At 35.9% G+C, this 15,803-nt stretch overlaps 1 protein-coding gene across 4 annotated transcripts; it reads left to right on the top strand.

Annotated features, from left to right (window-relative positions):
• Positions 1–2,801: 2,801 nt before the first annotated feature.
• Positions 2,802–10,193, top strand: LOC145204866 (uncharacterized). 4 transcript variants are annotated; one of them, XR_013853546.1, is made up of 2 exons: positions 2,802–9,805; positions 9,886–10,193. XR_013853546.1 is itself a non-coding variant. In XM_080077478.1 (2 exons), exon 2 carries the CDS (start codon positions 3,665–3,667, stop codon positions 9,428–9,430), a length of 5,766 nt encoding a protein of 1,921 aa, XP_079933604.1. In that variant the 5' UTR covers positions 2,802–3,080; positions 3,161–3,664; the 3' UTR covers positions 9,431–10,193. The 4 variants fall into 4 exon arrangements, 2 of the variants coding, with proteins under 2 accessions (XP_079933604.1, XP_079933603.1); XR_013853545.1 differs by having other exon boundaries at positions 2,802–9,964; positions 10,029–10,193; XM_080077478.1 differs by having other exon boundaries at positions 2,802–3,080; positions 3,161–10,193.
• Positions 10,194–15,803: the final 5,610 nt, after the last annotated feature.

Genomic DNA, 15,803 nt, shown 5'->3' with positions numbered 1-15,803 from the left:
TTCAAAACAAATTTGTTTTTTGTGACAGTTTTTGCAACAAATTTGTTTCCTCAAACAGGTTTTTAAACAAATTTGTTTCCTGCAACAGTTTTTCAAACAAATTTGTTTTTTGTAACAGTTTTTTGAAAGAAATTTGTTTACTGTTAAAAATTTTTAAAACAAATTTGTTTGCTGTAACAGCTTTAGAAAACAAATTTGTTTTTGTAACAGTTTTTGTAACAAATTTGTTTCCTGAAACAGTTTCTTGAAACAACTTTGTTTCCTTTAACAATTAGTTCAAAACAAATTTGTTTGTTTTTGCGACAGATTTTGACACAAATTTGTTTGCTCAAACGGGTTTTGAAACAAATTCATTTCCTGCAACAATTTTTGAAACAGATTTGTTTGCTGTAACAGTTTTTTGAAACAAATTCGTTTCCTGCAACAATTTTTGAAACAGATTTGTTTGCTGTAACAGTTTTTTGAAACAATTTTTTTCGCTGTAAATATTTTTTAAACAATTTGGTTTCCTGTAACAGTTTTTGTAACAAATTTGTTCCCTGCAACAGTTTTTGAAACAAATGGGTTCGATGTAACAGTTTTTAGAAAAAAATTGTTTGCTGTGACAATCTTTTGTAACAAATGTGTTTCCTTTAACAATTTTTCAAAACAAATTTGTTTTTTGTGACAGTTTTTGTAACAAATTTGTTTCCTCAAACAGGTTTTGAAACAAATTCGTTTCCTGCAACAATTTTTCAAACAGATTTGTTTGCTGTAACAGTTTTTAAAACAATTTTTTTCGCTGTATCAATTTTTGAAAAACACTTGTTTTCTATGACAAATGTTTGAAACAAATTTGTCTTCTGCAACAGTTTTTGAAACAATTTGGTTTCCTGTAACAGTTTTTCAAACAAATTTGTTCCCTGCAATAGTTTTTGAAACAAATGTGTTCGATGTAACAGTTTTTAGAAAAAAATTGTTCGCTGTAACAGATTTTAAAAAACATTTGTTTTCTGTGAAAACTTTTTAAATCAAATTCTTTGTTTTTTGCAACAGTTTTTGAAACAAATTTGTTCCTGAAATAGTTTTTGAAACAAATTTGTTTCCTGCAACAGTTTTTGAAACAAATGGGTTCGATGTAACAGTTTTTAGAAAAAAATTGTTTTCTGTGACAATCTTTTGTAACAAATGTGTTTCCTTTAACAATTTTTCAAAACAAATTTGTTTTTTGTGACAGTTTTTGTAACAAATTTGTTTCCTCAAACAGGTTTTTAAACAAATTTGTTTCCTGCAACAGTTTTTCAAACAAATTTGTTTTTTGTAACAGTTTTTTGAAAGAAATTTGTTTACTGTTAAAAATTTTTAAAACAAATTTGTTTGCTGTAACAGCTTTAGAAAACAAATTTGTTTTTTGTAACAGTTTTTGTAACAAATTTGTTTCCTGAAACAGTTTCTTGAAACAACTTTGTTTCCTTTAACAATTTTTCAAAACAAATTTGTTTGTTTTTGCGACAGATTTTGACACAAATTTGTTTGCTCAAACGGGTTTTAAAACAAATTCATTTCCTGCAACAATTTTTGAAACAGATTTGTTTGCTGTAACAGTTTTTTGAAACAAATTCGTTTCCTGCAACAATTTTTGAAACAGATTTGTTTGCTGTAACAGTTTTTTGAAACAATTTTTTTCGCTGTAAATATTTTTTAAACAATTTGGTTTCCTGTAACAGTTTTTGTAACAAATTTGTTCCCTGCAACAGTTTTTGAAACAAATGGGTTCGATGTAACAGTTTTTAGAAAAAAATTGTTTTCTGTGACAATCTTTTGTAACAAATGTGTTTCCTTTAACAATTTTTCAAAACAAATTTGTTTTTTGTGACAGTTTTTGTAACAAATTTGTTTCCTCAAACAGGTTTTGAAACAAATTCGTTTCCTGCAACAATTTTTGAAACAGATTTGTTTGCTGTAACAGTTTTTTAAAACAATTTTTTTCGCTGTATCAATTTTTGAAAAACACTTGTTTTCTATGACAAATGTTTGAAACAAATTTGTCTTCTGCAACAGTTTTTGAAACAACTTGGTTTCCTGTAACAGTTTTTGCAACAAAATTTTTCCTGCAGCAGTTTTTGAAACAAATGTGTTCGATGAAACAGTTTTTAGAAAAAAAAAAGTTTTCTTTGACAGTCTTTTGAAACATTTTTGTTTGCTGTAACAGTTTGGAAACAAATTTGTTTCCTGCAACAGTTTTTAAAACAAATTTTTTTTTGTAACAGTTTTTGTAACAAATTTGTTTCCTGAAACAGTGTTTGAAACAAATTTGTTTTTTGTGACAATGTTTTGAAACACATTTGTTTTCTGTAACAGTTTTTGAAACAAATTTGTTTACTGTAACAATGTTTTAAAACAAATTTTTTTGCTGTAACAGGTTTAGAAAACAAATTTGTTTTTTGTAACAGTTTTTGTAACAAATTTGTTTCCTGAACCAGTTTCTTGAAACAACTTTGTTTCCTTTAACAATTTTTCAAAACAAATTTGTTTCCTCAAACAGGTTTTGAAACAAATTCGTTTCCTGCAACAGTTTTTGAAACAAATTTGTTCGATGTAACAGTTTTTGAAAAACATTTGTTTTCTGTGAAAACTTTTTAAATCAAATTCTTTGTTTTTTGCAACAGTTTTTGAAACAAATTTGTTCCTGAAATAGTGTTTGAAACAAATTTGTTTCCTACTACAGTTTTTCAAACAAATTTGTTTTCTGTAACATTTTTCTGAAACAACTTTGTTTCCTGTAACAATTTTTTAAAACAAATTAGTTTTTTGTAACTGTTACATCTCCACGTTCAGTTACGCATGATTAATTTGTCCCATTATTTCCCCTGCTATGACGTTACAATCGCCAAGTGCGTAACAGTAAAATTAGAAGGCCTTTGTCTGTATGTTGCAATGATTAGTTCATTTTACTGTACAACGTGGTCGAGTAAGGTGATTTATTACTGCATTAAGTAAATTCGTTTGTGTTGCATTTTTAGAGACGAATAAGGCTAAATTAAATATTGTGACGACTGACTAATTAATCTTCAAGTGAAGGCTGTTTACCGTGATTGTCGGTGAGTGTTTAATTCGATTTGTGACCTAAATTAATTCATGGCTTTATGTGTGACTTATGGCATGCTGTATTTTCCTATAGTGATTGCAGCGATTGTTTCATCGTCTTGCAACTGTTGATACGTGTACTGTACCTGTTGACCTGTGTCGCAAAATAGTTGGTAAGTTAGTCATTGGCATTTTTGTGCGTTGACATATGTCAATGTGTTTCGTTTTCTTGTTTAGAAAACCGTTCCCGTCTACGTTCCCGTTCCCGTCTACGTTCCCGTTCCCGTACCCGTACCCGTTTCGTTCTCAACCCTGTTTCTGTCCGTTCCTGATTGTGTACGACGTTGTGGTTGTTGCCGCTGTTGTCGCTGTGGATTATTACACGTGATTCGGGAAGTGTGATTTGTGTGGGAAAGGGCGGGGCGTGTTTCAACGTGACAAACCCCTTTGTGAGGCTCAGCCTTGCAGGTCGGCCGTTCAGAGTCTACATAAAGAAGTTTTCAACTACTGCTCGTTGAAAAGGAAGTTTCGACTGTAGCTGATTGAGGGAAGCTTTCTACTCTTCCTTATTGGAAAGAAGCTGTTGCTTGGTTAAAAAATGAATTCCGACACGATTGAAGAAGATAAGGGTGAACAGCTCATCAAATTGCAACGTTTATTGCAAGAATCCTACACCCAAACGGAACGTTTAATGGTCAGTCCCAATAACTTAGTTTCTGTACATACATCGGTGCGAATTATACATGAAAGGTACCGACTTCTTGTGGAGCATATTACTTTAAATTCACCTGAAAATGAAGACCTTGTCAAGGATTTGTTAAAGCGATACGCTGAGGAGAAGACGGAGTTTGATAGCAGGGTTGCTGAATGGATCGAAAAGGCCCAGCCTGCTACGTCCCCACCGCCACAAGTTGGTTCAAAAAAGTCGGTTAAAAGTTGCACTTCTAGTTGCCCTACTTCTGCAAGTACGAGTTCCAGTGTTCGTAGAACTGAAGCACGAATTAAGCTTGAGATGGCTCGCACAAAGCTTCGTCAGGCCAAGGAGAGACAGGACGAAGAGAATGAGGAGAACGAGCGAAGAAAGAAGCTGCTTGATGACGAACGCAAGTTGCGTGATGAAGAACGCAAGTTGCGTGATGAAGAACAGAAGTTGCGTGAGTCAGAGCGCCGATTGACAGCCGACGCAGAAATTCGCGAGGTACAACGTCAAGCCGAACTAGCCGAAATCGAAGCTCGCGGATGGGAAGGTAAATTCGAAGCGGAATTCGTTTATCCGTCAACCGTAGAGAGGCCTTTTGTGCAAACGGTCACCGAATGTCCAAAACTCGCACCGCGCTGTGATAGGCAGGAGCTGCCTAAAGTAAGTCATCAGCCTCCTATCTACGCTACTCCGCAATACGATTGTCAAAATAGGAATAATCCCACAGTAGCGCAGGAACCTCGTTACAGCTCAGATGAGCGTTTTCTACCGCGTCCGAAGATAATGTCATTTAACGGCGATCCAATGGAATACTGGACGTTCATTCGCAACTTTGAAGCGCACGTTGCCACTAAAGTTCACTCTGACGATTTGCGGTTGGTTTATCTGCTGCAACATTGTGATGACAAAGTGCGACCTAAAATTGATCACTTGACGAAAAGGCCAGTCGAGGGTTATCGACAGGCACGTCAAAAGCTATTTCATGAGTACGGACAGCCGCACATTATCGCAAATGCCTGTGAGCAGCATTTGAAGAAGAGTCCTCGCTTGAAAGGAGATCAACCGGAACGACTAATGCAGTTTGCAGATCTGCTGGAAAAATGTCTCACTACACTGGAGGATATCGATGAATATGCCGGTCTTAATTCACTTGACACCATGCTGCAGCTCATTGACAAGTTGCCCTATCGCTTGCAGGAAAAATGGATAGAGCGATCAGTTGAAGTTCTACATCGCACTAATCGTGAAGCCGGGTTTAGCCACTTTGTTCAGTTTGTTTCGGAGCGTGCTGAGGTGGAAAATTCCCTCTACGGAAGTAGGATCATGGGATATAGGCGCGACAAGGATCCTGGTCCACCGATGAGAAAGCCAAGAGCGTCTGCGTACGTTGTGAACCCAGTAGAAGTTCGACAGCGTCCGGCAGAGAGGCCGACTACTTCCGCTACGTGTCCGTTCTGTGGTAAGGCTCACGATTTGTCCAGGTGCTTTGAGTTCAAACGTAAAACGTACTCCGAACGTGTGGAATTTGTCAGTCGTAAGAGATTGTGCTTCAGATGCCTTACTCCAGGTCACCGTGTTAGACGATGTAAAGCGAGAACTGCCTGCGAAGAAAACGACTGTTCGAGTCACTATCACCACACATTGCTGCATAGGCCTGCTCCAGCCGCAAAGCCAGAGTCACCAGCGACACCGGTTGAACCACAAAAGGTCGCTTCATGTTCAGTAGCAACGCCCGGCGAATGCGGTTACGACGACGTGTATCAGTGTGTCGTACCGGTTGAGGTAAAATACGAAGGCCGGAAGGTTTTAACTTACGCATTTTTGGATATCGGTTCTACCGGAACCTTCTGTAACCAAAGGTTGATTGAAGCCCTGGGCATGAAAGGTGAGACTAAGGAGATTGTTTTACAAACACTGACAGATGAAGCCAAAGAGCATACGGCAGTTTCAGTGAGTTTCTATGTTTCTCCAGTAGGTGGCGGAGATGATATATTTCTCCATAAAGTAATAACCGTTGGTGAAATCCCCGTTCGTCCTAATCCGATTCTTAGCAAAGAAGCATTAAGGGGTGCCCCACATTTACGTGACTTGGATTTTCCCTTAATAGAGAAAGGAACTGTAACATTGCTGATTGGTCTGGATAATCCAGACGCCTTGTTCATTGAGGAGATGCGTCGTGGTCCAAAAGGGAAACCGTTTGCTGTCAAGACACCTTTTGGATGGACATTATTTGGCCCTTCACTCCTTCCGTGTGCATCATCGAGGTATCAGGTAAACTTCGTGAAGTCTAGAGACAGCTCTTTACAGAAGCAAATCTCTAGTCTGTGGGAGACAGATTTTGGGAACGAAACTGCTGTTCTAGATTTCCCCACGTCGCGCGAAGACAGAAAGACGTATGGTATCATGCAAAAGAACGTGAAAATGGTGGAAGGTCACTATGAGCTGCCGTTGCCGTGGAGAGAAAGCTCAGCTTGTTTGCCAGATAACAAGCCAATGGCCGAAAGACGGCTGACGTACTTGAAGCGACGCCTGGAGAAGGATCACTCACTGAAGGGAAAGTACGTGAGCACAATACAGTCCTACCTCGAGAAAGGGTACGCAAGAGAGATACCTCGAGAAGAAATCGAATCGGTTGATGGTGTTTGCTGGTATTTACCACACCATCCTGTACTTCATCCCCGTAAGCCAGACAAGGTTCGTGTAGTTTTTGATTGCGCTGCAAAGCACAAGGGCGTTTCCCTCAATGATGTGCTGATGCAGGGCCCGGATCTCGTAAACAGTTTGGTGGGTGTTTTGACTCGATTTCGCAAAGAGCGGTACGCTTTGGTGGCCGATATAGAATCGATGTTCCACCAGATTCGTGTTACCCCTAAGGACAGGGACGCCTTGCGATTTCTGTGGTGGCCAGGAGGGGATTTGACAAATCAACCAACAGCGCATCAAATGACTGTGCACCTGTTCGGGGCGACTTCATCCCCTAGTTGCGCGAGTTTTTGCTTGAAGCAAACAGCCTTGGATTTTGGTCAAGATTTCAATGCACAAGCGTCTTCGGTCGTCAGAAGAAATTTTTACGTGGACGACTGCCTGACTTCGGTTGCATCTACAGTGGAGGGAATTCAAATGACCAAAGAGATTTCAGATTTGTTGTCACGCGGAGGATTCCACTTGACAAAATGGCTCAGTAATAACCAGAAGATTCTGTCAAAAATTCCTGAAGAAGAGAGGTCAAAGGCAGTGCGAAACAAAAGCTTGAGTGATGACGTCACAGAGAGAGTGCTTGGTGTCCACTGGAACGTGCACGAAGATACGTTTGGATTTAAGGTCAACCTTCCTGAAACGGCGAAGACTCGAAGAGGACTTCTTTCTGCATTGAGTTCGCTGTACGACCCTCTTGGATTCGTTGCACCGTGCACGCTTGGAGCCAAATTATTACTCCAAGGTTTGTGCAAACGTGGAGTTGGCTGGGACGACTGCATTTTGGAATCGGAAGCAACACAATGGAGCGAATGGCTTGGGCGTTTACCGAAGCTTCATGACCTGTGTCTTCCTCGTTGTTTTAAGCCCGATGATTTCGGCGATGTGCAAAGTTGGGAGTTACACCACTTTGCAGATGCTTCCTCCGTGGCCTACGGAGCTGTGTGTTATCTGAGGATAGTCGACGTCGGTTCGCGTGTTCACTGCGTGTTTCTTGTTGGCAAGTGTCGACTAGCGCCGCTGAAAACAGTGTCAATTCCAAGACTGGAACTGACGGCGGCAGTTCTATCCGTGAAGCTAGATGAAATGATGCGACGAGAGCTTGGCTTGCCAGTGCATCGGTCTGTGTTCTGGACAGACTCCACTGCCGTCCTACAGAGCATCAGGAATTCGAAGAAGAGATTCCCTACGTTCGTTGCTAATCGAATTGCAAAGATTGAAAGGCAAAGCGATCCTTCAAGCTGGAGACATGTTCCTTCAAAGCTCAATCCGGCGGACGAGGCGTCACGTGGTTTGACGTCAGAGGCGTTAGTGACGACTGGCCGCTGGTTGCGTGGTCCACAGTTTTTGTTGGAGTCTGAGGATCACTGGCCCGTGAGTCCGATTGTTTTACCCGATTTACCTGCTGAGTTCAGTCCCGTAAAAAAGCAGGAAGTCTCCATACATATGGTTGTAGAGAAGCAGACCATTGTTGAGAGGATCATCCATCGGTACTCTTCGTTGCATCGTTTGAAAAAGAGTATCGCATGGCTGCTACGATATAAGAATTTTTTACTGTCGCGTGTTCGGCGTGACAAAGCTGTGGTGGATAATCGTGGATCATTGTCCGTTGAAGAATTAAATGCTGCCGAACTGGAGTTGATTAAATATGTGCAGCGAAAGCATTTCAGCCCTGAGCTTGCTGCGTTGGAGAAGGGATCTCTTTCCAAGACCTCTGTGAAACGTCACATGTTCAAACTAAATCCAATGGTTGTTAACTCCGTGCTTCGAGTTGGTGGTCGACTAGAAAAGGCTTTCATTCCGTACGATGCCAAACATCCGATTCTTCTACCACATTCGTGTCATTTTACTGACTTGGTTATTGAGAGACATCATCGTCTTGTCGGACATTCTGGGATGGGCCACACTTGGTCGTCGCTACGCCAAAGGTTTTGGATACTTAAAGGTGGAGTAGCCGTACGCCGAGTGATTGGGAATTGCCTGTTCTGCAAGAGAAGAAATGCTTCCGCTGGAGTACAGAGGATGGCAGACCTTCCTTCAGCAAGACTGCATCCGGACGAGCCCCCGTTTTCACACGTAGGGGTGGATTATTTCGGTCCCTTTCCAGTTAAGCAGGGACGGAGCATCGTGAAACGGTACGGGGCAGTGTTTACCTGCCTATCAATTCGAGCTGTCCATATCGAAGTTGCCCACAGCCTATCTACAGACTCGTTCATCGACGCGCTTCGTCGCTTCATTGGTCGGCGTGGGAATCCTGTAAATATATATTCCGACAATGGGACGAACTTTGTCGGTGCAGAACGGATACTGAGAGAATCACTGCAGTCTTGGAACCAAGTTCACATGGAGGAGTACCTGAAACAAAGCGGAATTCGTTGGTCGTTCAATCCCCCGACAGCCAGTCATATGGGAGGTGCGTGGGAACGAATGGTGCGCTCCATCCGGCGAATTCTGACGTCTCTGATGACACAGCAAGTTGTTTCCGACGAAACATTGTCAACGCTTTTTGTTGAGGTTGAGTCAATACTCAACTCGCGTCCTCTTGTTCCTGTCACCTTTGATCCCCGAGATGATGAACCGATCACACCCAATCATCTCCTGCTCATGAGATGCAACTCGAATTTGCCTCCTGGCTTGTTCGACAAAAAGGACTGTTACGTGCGGCGCCGTTGGGCGCAAGTGCAGTACTTGGCGAATCAATTTTGGATCCGCTGGGTTCGCGAATATCTACCGAACATCATTTCCAGGCAGAAGTGGTTCCAGAAGAGGAGAGATCTCCAGATCAACGATGTGGTTCTCGTCGTGGATGATTCACAGCCACGCTCCAAGTGGTTGATGGGTCGCGTTGCGGATACATTTCCCGATAAAACGGGAACTGTACGCTCGGTGCTTGTGCAAACGCGATACAATCGTGTCAAACGACCGATTGCAAAACTTTGCTTGATTGTCGCCGCTGAAAGTGATGCTTAGTGTGCTGTTTTGTTTATTGAATTTCGTTGAACGTTCGATGTTTGTTTGTGTGTGAAATGTATTTACCCGGGTCATACATTTAGGTGGGGGTATGTTACATCTCCACGTTCAGTTACGCATGATTAATTTGTCCCATTATTTCCCCTGCTATGACGTTACAATCGCCAAGTGCGTAACAGTAAAATTAGAAGGCCTTTGTCTGTATGTTGCAATGATTAGTTCATTTTACTGTACAACGTGGTCGAGTAAGGTGATTTATTACTGCATTAAGTAAATTCGTTTGTGTTGCATTTTTAGAGACGAATAAGGCTAAATTAAATATTGTGACGACTGACTAATTAATCTTCAAGTGAAGGCTGTTTACCGTGATTGTCGGTGAGTGTTTAATTCGATTTGTGACCTAAATTAATTCATGGCTTTATGTGTGACTTATGGCATGCTGTATTTTCCTATAGTGATTGCAGCGATTGTTTCATCGTCTTGCAACTGTTGATACGTGTACTGTACCTGTTGACCTGTGTCGCAAAATAGTTGGTAAGTTAGTCATTGGCATTTTTGTGCGTTGACATATGTCAATGTGTTTCGTTTTCTTGTTTAGAAAACCGTTCCCGTCTACGTTCCCGTTCCCGTCTACGTTCCCGTTCCCGTACCCGTACCCGTTTCGTTCTCAACCCTGTTTCTGTCCGTTCCTGATTGTGTACGACGTTGTGGTTGTTGCCGCTGTTGTCGCTGTGGATTATTACACGTGATTCGGGAAGTGTGATTTGTGTGGGAAAGGGCGGGGCGTGTTTCAACGTGACAAACCCCTTTGTGAGGCTCAGCCTTGCAGGTCGGCCGTTCAGAGTCTACAGTAACAGTTTTTGTAACAATTTTTTTTCCTGAAACAGTTTTCAAAACAAATTTGTTCGCTGTATCAGTTTTTTGAAATGATTTTTTTCGCTGTAACAGGTTTTGAAAAACATTTGTTTTCTGTGACAGTCTTTTGAAACAGATTTGTTTTCTGTATCAGTTTTTGAAATGATTTTGTTTGCTGTAAAAGTTTTTGAAAAACATTTGTTTCCCGCAACAGTTTTGGCAACACATTTGTTTCCTGAAACAGTTTTTAAAACAAATTTTTTCGTTGCATTAGTTTTTTGAAATACATTTTTTCTGTGTAACAGCTTTTGAAAAACATTTGTTTTCTGTGACAGTTTTTGACACAAATTTGTTTCCTGCAATATTTTTGAAACAAGTTTGTTCCTGAAATAGTTTTTTAAACAAATTTGTTTCCTGCAACAGTTTTTCAAACAAATTTGTTTTTTGAAACAGTTTTTTGAAAGAAATTTGTTTACTGAAACAGTTTCTTGAAACAACTTTGTTTCCTTTAACAATTTTTCAAAACAAATTTGTTTCCTGCAACCGTTTTTAAAACAATTTTTTTTGTAACACTTTTTGTAACAAATTTGTTTCCTGAAACAGTTTTTGCAACAAATTTCTTTCCTGCAACAGTTTTTAAATATAATTTGTTCGCTGAATTAGTTTTTTGAAATATTTTTTTTTGCTGTAAGAGTTTTTGAAACAAATTTGTTTCCTGAAACAGTTTTTGCAACAAATTTCTTTCCTGCAACAGTTTTTAAATATAATTTTTCGCTGAATTAGTTTTTTGAAATATTTTTTTTTGCTGTAACAGTTTTTGAAAAACATTTGTTTTCTGTGACAGTCTTTTGAAAAATTTTGTTCGCTGTAACAGTTTTTAAAACAAATTTGTTTGCTGTAACAGTTTTAGATAACAAATTTGTTTCCTGAAACAGTTTCTTGAAACAACTTTGTTTCCTGCAACAGTTTATAAATCAAATTTGTTCGCTGAATTAGTTTTTTGAAATGAATTTTTTCTGTGTAACAGTTTTTGAAAAACATTTGTTTTCTGTGACAACTTTTTTAAACAATTTCTTTTCTGTAACAGTTTTTGAAACAAATTTGTTTCCTGCAACAGTTTTTGAAAGAATTTTTTGCCCTGTAACAGTTTTTTGAAACAATTTTTTTCACTGTAACAGTTTTTGAAAAACACTTGTTTTCTAGACAAATGTTTGAAACAAATTTGTTTTCTGTAACAGTTTTTTGAAACAATTTGGTTTCCTGTAACAGTTTTTTAAAACAAATTTGTTTTTTGCATCAGTTTTTGTAACAAATTTGTTTCCTGAAACAGTTTTTAAAACAAATTTGTTCGCTGTATCAGTTTTTTGAAATATATTTTTTCGCTGTAACAGGTTTTGAAAAACATTTGTTTTCTGTGACAGTCTTTTGAAACACATTTGTTTTCTGTAACAGTTTTTGAAAAACATTTGTTTCCCCGCAACAGTTTTTGCAACATATTTGTTTCCTAAACCAGTTTTTGAAACAAATTTGTTTCCTGCAACAGTTTTTGAAACAAATTTGTTCGCTGTATTAGTTTTTTGAAATAATTTTTTTCTCTGCAACAGTTTTTGAAAAACATTTGTTTCCTGAAACAGTTTTTGACACAAATTTGTTTCCTGCAACAATTTTGAAACAAGTTTGTTCCTGAAATAGTTTTTTAAACAAATTTGTTTCCTGCAACAATTTTTGACACACATCTGTTTTCTGTTAACATTTTTTTAAACAAATTTGTTTTCTGTAAAAAAATTTGTGACTAATTTGTTTCCTGTTACAGTTTTTGAAACAAATTTGTTTCCTGTAACAATTTTTGAAAACAGATTTGTTTGCTGTAACAGTTTTTGAAAATCATTTGTTTTCTGTGACAGTATTTTGAAACACATTTGTTTTCTGTAACAGTTTTTGAAACAATTTTGTTTGCTGTAACAGTTTTTTGAAACATTTTTTTTCGCTGTATCAATTTTTGAAACACATTTGTTTTTGTAACACTTTTTTGAAACAAATTTGTTTGCTGCAACAATTTTTGTAACAAATTTGTTTGCTGTAACAGATTTTTGAAACAATTTTTTTCACTGTAACATTTTTATTTAACATTTGTTTTCTCTGACAGTTTTTATTTAACAAATTTGTTTTTGCAACAGTTTTTAAATGAAAATTGTTTTCTGTAACAATTTTGTGAAACAAATACGTTTTTTATAACAGTTTTTGAAACAAATTTATTTCCTGCACCAGTTTTTGAAACAATTTTTTTTTGTAACCGTTTTTTTGAAACTATTTTTTTCGCTGTAACAGTTTTTGAAACACATTTGTTTTCTGTAACAGTTTTTGAAAAACATTTGTTTCCCCGCAACAGTTTTTGCAACATATTTGTTTCCTAAACCAGTTTTTGAAACAAATTTGTTTCCTGCAACAGTTTTTGAAACAAATTTGTTCGCTGTATTAGTTTTTTGAAATAATTTTTTTCTCTGCAACAGTTTTTGAAAAACATTTGTTTCCTGAAACAGTTTTTGACACAAATTTGTTTCCTGCAACAATTTTGAAACAAGTTTGTTCCTGAAATAGTTTTTTAAACAAATTTGTTTCCTGCAACAATTCTTGACACACATCTGTTTTCTGTTAACATTTTTTTAAACAAATTTGTTTTCTGTAAAAAAATTTGTGACTAATTTGTTTCCTGTTACAGTTTTTGAAACAAATTTGTTTCCTGTAACAATTTTTGAAAACAGATTTGTTTGCTGTAACAGTTTTTGAAAATCATTTGTTTTCTGTGACAGTATTTTGAAACACATTTGTTTTCTGTAACAGTTTTTGAAACAATTTTGTTTGCTGTAACAGTTTTTTGAAACATTTTTTTTCGCTGTATCAATTTTTGAAACACATTTGTTTTTGTAACACTTTTTTGAAACAAATTTGTTTGCTGCAACAATTTTTGTAACAAATTTGTTTGCTGTAACAGATTTTTGAAACAATTTTTTTCACTGTAACATTTTTATTTAACATTTGTTTTCTCTGACAGTTTTTATTTAACAAATTTGTTTTTGCAACAGTTTTTAAATGAAAATTGTTTTCTGTAACAATTTTGTGAAACAAATACGTTTTTTATAACAGTTTTTGAAACAAATTTATTTCCTGCACCAGTTTTTGAAACAATTTTTTTTTGTAACCGTTTTTTTGAAACTATTTTTTTCGCTGTAACAGTTTTTGAAAAACATTTGTTTTCTGTGACAACTTTTTAAAAGAAATTTCTTGTTTTCTGCAACAGTTTTTGAACAAAATTTGTTCCTGAAATAGTTTTTCAAACAAATTTGTTTCCTGCAACATTTTTTGACACACTTCCGTTTTCTGTAAAAAAATGTTTAAACAAATTTGTTAAAATTTTGTAAGAAATTTGCTTCCTGTGACAGTTTTTGAAACAAATTTGTTTCCTGAACCAGGTTTTGAAACAAATTTGTTTCCTGCAACAGTTTTTAAAACAAATTTGTTCGCTGTATCAGTTTTTTGAAATAAATTGTTTCGCTGCAACAGTTTCTGAAAAACATTTGTTTTCTGTGACAATCTTTAGAAACACATTTGTTTTCTGTAACAGTTTTTGAAACAAATTTGTTTACTGTAACAATTTTTTGAAACAAATTTGTTTGCTGTAACAGTTTTAGATAACAAATTTGTTTCCTGAAACAGTTTCTTGAAACAACTTTGTTTCCTATGACAATTTTTTTTTTTAAATTGTATTTTGTGACAGTTTTTGTAACAAATTTGTTTCCTCAAACAGGTTTTGAAACAAATTCGTTTCCTACAACAATTTTTGAAACAGATTTGTTTGCTGTAACAGTTTTTTTAAACAATTTTTTTCACTGTAACAATTTTTGAAAAACACTTGTTTTCTATGACAAATGTTTGAAACAAATTTGTCTTCTGCAACAGTTTTTGTAACAATTTGGTTTCCTGTAACAGTTTTTGCAACAAAATGTTCCCTGCAACAATTTTTGAAACAAATGTGTTCGATGTAACAGTTTTTGAAAAACATTTGTTTTCTGTGAAAACTTTTTAAATCAAATTCTTTGTTTTTTGCAACAGTTTTTGAAACAAATTTGTTCCGGAAATAGTTTTTGAAACAAATTTGTTTTTTGTGACAATCTTTTGAAACACATTTGTTTTCTGTAACAGTTTTTGAAACAAATTTGTTTACTGTAACAATGTTTTAAAACAAATTTTTTTGCTGTAACAGGTTTGGAAAACAAATTTGTTTTTTGTAACAGTTTTTGTAACAAATTTGTTTCCTGAAACAGTTTCTTGAAACAACTTTGTTTCCTTTAACAATTTTTCAAAACAAATTTGTTTCCTCAAACAGGTTTTGAAACAAATTCGTTTCCTGCAACAGTTTTTGAAACAAATGTATTCGATGTAACAGTTTTTGAAAAACATTTGTTTTCTGTGAAAACTTTTTAAATCAATTTTTTTGTTTTTTGCAAGAGTTTTTGAAACAAATTTGTTCCTGAAATAGTGTTTGAAACAAATTTGTTTCCTACTGCAGTTTTTCAAACAAATTTGTTTCCTGTAACAATTTTTTAAAACAAATTAGTTTTTTGTAACAGTTTTTGTAACAAATATTTTTTCCTGAAACAGTTTTCAAAACAAATTTGTTCGCTGTATCAGTTTTTTGAAAAAATTTTTTTCGCTGTAACAGGTTTTGAAAAACATTTGTTTTCTGTGACAGTCTTTTGAAATGATTTTGTTTGCTGTAAAAGTTTTTGAAAAACATTTGTTTCCCGCAACAGTTTTTGCAACATATTTGTTTCCTAAACCAGTTTTTGAAACAAATTTTTTTCCTGCAACAGATTTCAAAACAAATTTTTTCGTTGCATTAGTTTTTTGAAATACATTTTTTCTGTGTAACATCTTTTCAAAACAAATTTGTTTTTTGTGACAGTTTTTGTAACAAATTTGTTTCCTCAAACAGGTTTTTAAACAAATTTGTTTCCTGCAACAGTTTTTCAAACAAATTTGTTTTTTGTAACAGTTTTTTGAAAGAAATTTGTTTACTGTTAAAAAAATTTAAAACAAATTTGTTTGCTGTAACAGCTTTAGAAAACAAATTTGTTTTTGTAACAGTTTTTGTAACAAATTTGTTTCCTGAAACAGTTTCTTGAAACAACTTTGTTTCCTTTAACAATTTTTCAAAACAAATTTGTTTGTTTTTGCGACAGATTTTGACACAAATTTGTTTGCTCAAACGGGTTTTGAAACAAATTCATTTCCTGCAACAATTTTTGAAACAGATTTGTTTGCTGTAACAGTTTTTTGAAACAAATTCGTTTCCTGCAACAATTTTTGAAACAGATTTGTTTGCTGTAACAGTTTTTTGAAACAATTTTTTTCGCTGTAAATATTTTTTAAACAATTTGGTTTCCTGTAACAGTTTTTGTAACAAATTTGTTCCCTGCAACAGTTTTTGAAACAAATGGGTTCGATGTAACAGTTTTTA

Source organism: Phallusia mammillata, chromosome 8 (genome assembly GCF_965637545.1).
Source record: "Phallusia mammillata chromosome 8, kaPhaMamm4.hap1.1, whole genome shotgun sequence".
Taxonomy (NCBI): domain Eukaryota; kingdom Metazoa; phylum Chordata; class Ascidiacea; order Phlebobranchia; family Ascidiidae; genus Phallusia; species Phallusia mammillata.
The sequence above is the reverse complement of the archived record's forward strand: the minus strand, read 5'-3'. Positions and strand labels throughout refer to the sequence as shown.